The 2,114-nt window shown below is 46.9% G+C and overlaps 1 protein-coding gene across 2 annotated transcripts; it reads left to right on the top strand.

Annotated features, from left to right (window-relative positions):
* Positions 1 to 715: 715 nt before the first annotated feature.
* LOC120658790 lies at positions 716 to 2,114 on the top strand. Of its 2 annotated transcripts, XM_039936975.1 has the most exons (4): positions 731 to 976; positions 1,043 to 1,292; positions 1,538 to 1,648; positions 1,723 to 2,114. In XM_039936975.1, exons 1-4 carry the CDS (start codon positions 902 to 904, stop codon positions 2,070 to 2,072), a joined length of 786 nt encoding a protein of 261 aa, XP_039792909.1. In that variant the 5' UTR covers positions 731 to 901; the 3' UTR covers positions 2,073 to 2,114. The 2 variants fall into 2 exon arrangements, with proteins under 2 accessions (XP_039792910.1, XP_039792909.1); XM_039936976.1 differs by lacking the exons at positions 1,538 to 1,648; positions 1,723 to 2,114 and adding an exon at positions 1,356 to 1,464 and having other exon boundaries at positions 716 to 976.

Genomic DNA, 2,114 nt, shown 5'->3' with positions numbered 1-2,114 from the left:
GATGAAGATGCCATACCCTTATATAGTTGGGGTTCAGCGGTTCATGCATGCACATATCGTGGACTCCGCAAGGCATCACGGCAGAATGATAGGAATGTTGTCCTAACGGGGTGCCCAATTATGCTACAGCTTTGGTCTTACGAGAGGATTACTATCGGTCGTCCCATGATTGACCAGTCACCGTACAAGCCGGATATGTATGGTGACACGGAGGACGACAGACCCACCATGGGGACTCTCTGGTACTCTCGACAGGTATGGACCCGATAAAAATTTATATTCTATGCATACTATGGTCATACATTGTTCCCTCAATACCTTTTTTATGGACACATAATTTTTATTTTTGCAGAAAACATGGGCACATGTACAGACCCGGCAGTCTTATCCTAAGTTTGTTGCCGAATTTGATCGATTGACCCCAGAAGACATTGTGTGGGAGCCATACAGTCCTTCGGCTATAGCCGCACGTGCACCGTTTGGGATATCTTCGGCGTGCACACAGGACCAGGCCTATGGATGACTACTGCAGCTTTGGTGTACGACGTTGCAGTTGAGGCCCACTGCCCGGATAGAGTCATGAGGCAGTTCGGTCGACGCCAGTCTTTCCCTGTGTCTTCAGCGTTGGATCGTGTTCAGCGCCACGATCATAGGTAACAAAAATGTATAAGTCCCCATGTATTAATAATGTGAAACTAATTTCTATTTAACGTGCAGTTTATCAAGGATTGGACATCCTTTCTCGACAATGTGGGTCACTAGATTACAACCATGGGTGGCTGAGTGGGATGATGCAGGCGAGCAGTTGGCTGAGGATACCGGTCCACACACTGAGCCTTCATTTTAGGCGTACCTGACCTGGTACGAACCGAAGACTCGTTGCCGTTTGACGTATGTTGACATGCATCCACAGCTGCATGTTGCGACTTCGCAGGATCGCTATGCACGACACAGGGATGAGGCATTAGCTGGGGCGGTTAGTAAATGTTGACGGCATTTTCGATCTTTTAAGATTTCTATACTAAGTTTTTTTTTGTTGCAGTTCGAGGCCTGTAGGTTGCTTGAATTAGATTACTCACTGAATGTAACGAGGATTCATGGCGGGTCTACGATGAGCATGCCGGCACAACTCGAGGCCTGGACTGCTCAACGTGATAGAGCCCGAGGCATCCTTCAGGTCTGTGGTACGCGGACGGAGTACGAGGATTCCTACGGATCGTCGCAAGCGTCGACGTCGGTTCCTTGTGGTCCCGCATGGCAGCAGCCTCCCTTATACCACCGACAGTACGAAGGTATGGTGTGATATTTACCGATCCGTATGTTTATATGCAGTATTTAAATACTACTCCACACAGGGTACGGGTACCCCGGTTCTCAGCCCTATGGAGGGCCAGGTGCCTCGTAAGGGGCTCCATTTCAAGGAACCCAGTTTACCTCTATGCCACCAGCTGGAGAGACTTTAGGTAAATATGTGCTGCATAATTTTATTTACTTATGTTTTATGGTCGAAGGCTGATACGTTATTATTTATACTTAGGATCACAACAGTTCACCAGAGCGGGGCCGTCTTTGTATCACCCTATGCCGCCACCAGGAGGATATGAAGGAGCTTCTTCCTATCCACCACCACCACCACCTGAAACACAGGGTACGTAGTATAATTTGTACGGAATTGCATTGACCTATTGAATGTTGCTTAAATTTTTTTTTTGTGATCTGTAGGGTGGTCTGAAGACAACGACGCGGCCTCCTTCGAAGACTTTACATGGTTGTTTGCTACGCCTGCCCAGGACAATGATCCCAGCTTGCATACACCTGTGGCTTTGTTATGCCATCCTGCCAGAGACGTGAGGCCACCGGACCGTCATAGCTACCCTACATATCACGTACACGCACAACATAAGAGAGGTCGAATGGTAGAGGTGGTTAGTTGTTGGCACTTGTTTCTCTATTGTTATTATGGACTGTTTCGACTGTTCGGATTATGGTTGTTTATGATTGTGATAGTTTACTTGTCATTTGTTTCTATAGATATTATTGATGTGAACTTGTTATGTTTGTGGGTTCCATAATGCTCGTGAAATAAGAGAAGTTCTTGCGAATTTTTTCCGTGA

Source organism: Panicum virgatum, chromosome 2N, assembly GCF_016808335.1.
Source record: "Panicum virgatum strain AP13 chromosome 2N, P.virgatum_v5, whole genome shotgun sequence".
In the NCBI taxonomy this organism is placed as follows: Eukaryota; Viridiplantae; Streptophyta; class Magnoliopsida; order Poales; family Poaceae; genus Panicum; species Panicum virgatum.
Note: the sequence above shows the minus strand (reverse complement) of the source record. Positions and strands in the feature narration are given on the sequence as shown.

Bases quoted from the DNA above. Each gene is read 5' to 3' on its own strand.
- LOC120658790 (XM_039936975.1), top strand. From the start codon at position 902: ATGCATCCACAGCTGCATGTTGCGACTTCGCAGGATCGCTATGCACGA. The intron at 977-1,042 runs GTTAGTAAATGT...TTTTTGTTGCAG, and splicing joins ATGAGGCATTAGCTGGGGCG to TTCGAGGCCTGTAGGTTGCT. The intron at 1,649-1,722 runs GTACGTAGTATA...TGTGATCTGTAG, and splicing joins ACCACCACCTGAAACACAGG to GGTGGTCTGAAGACAACGAC.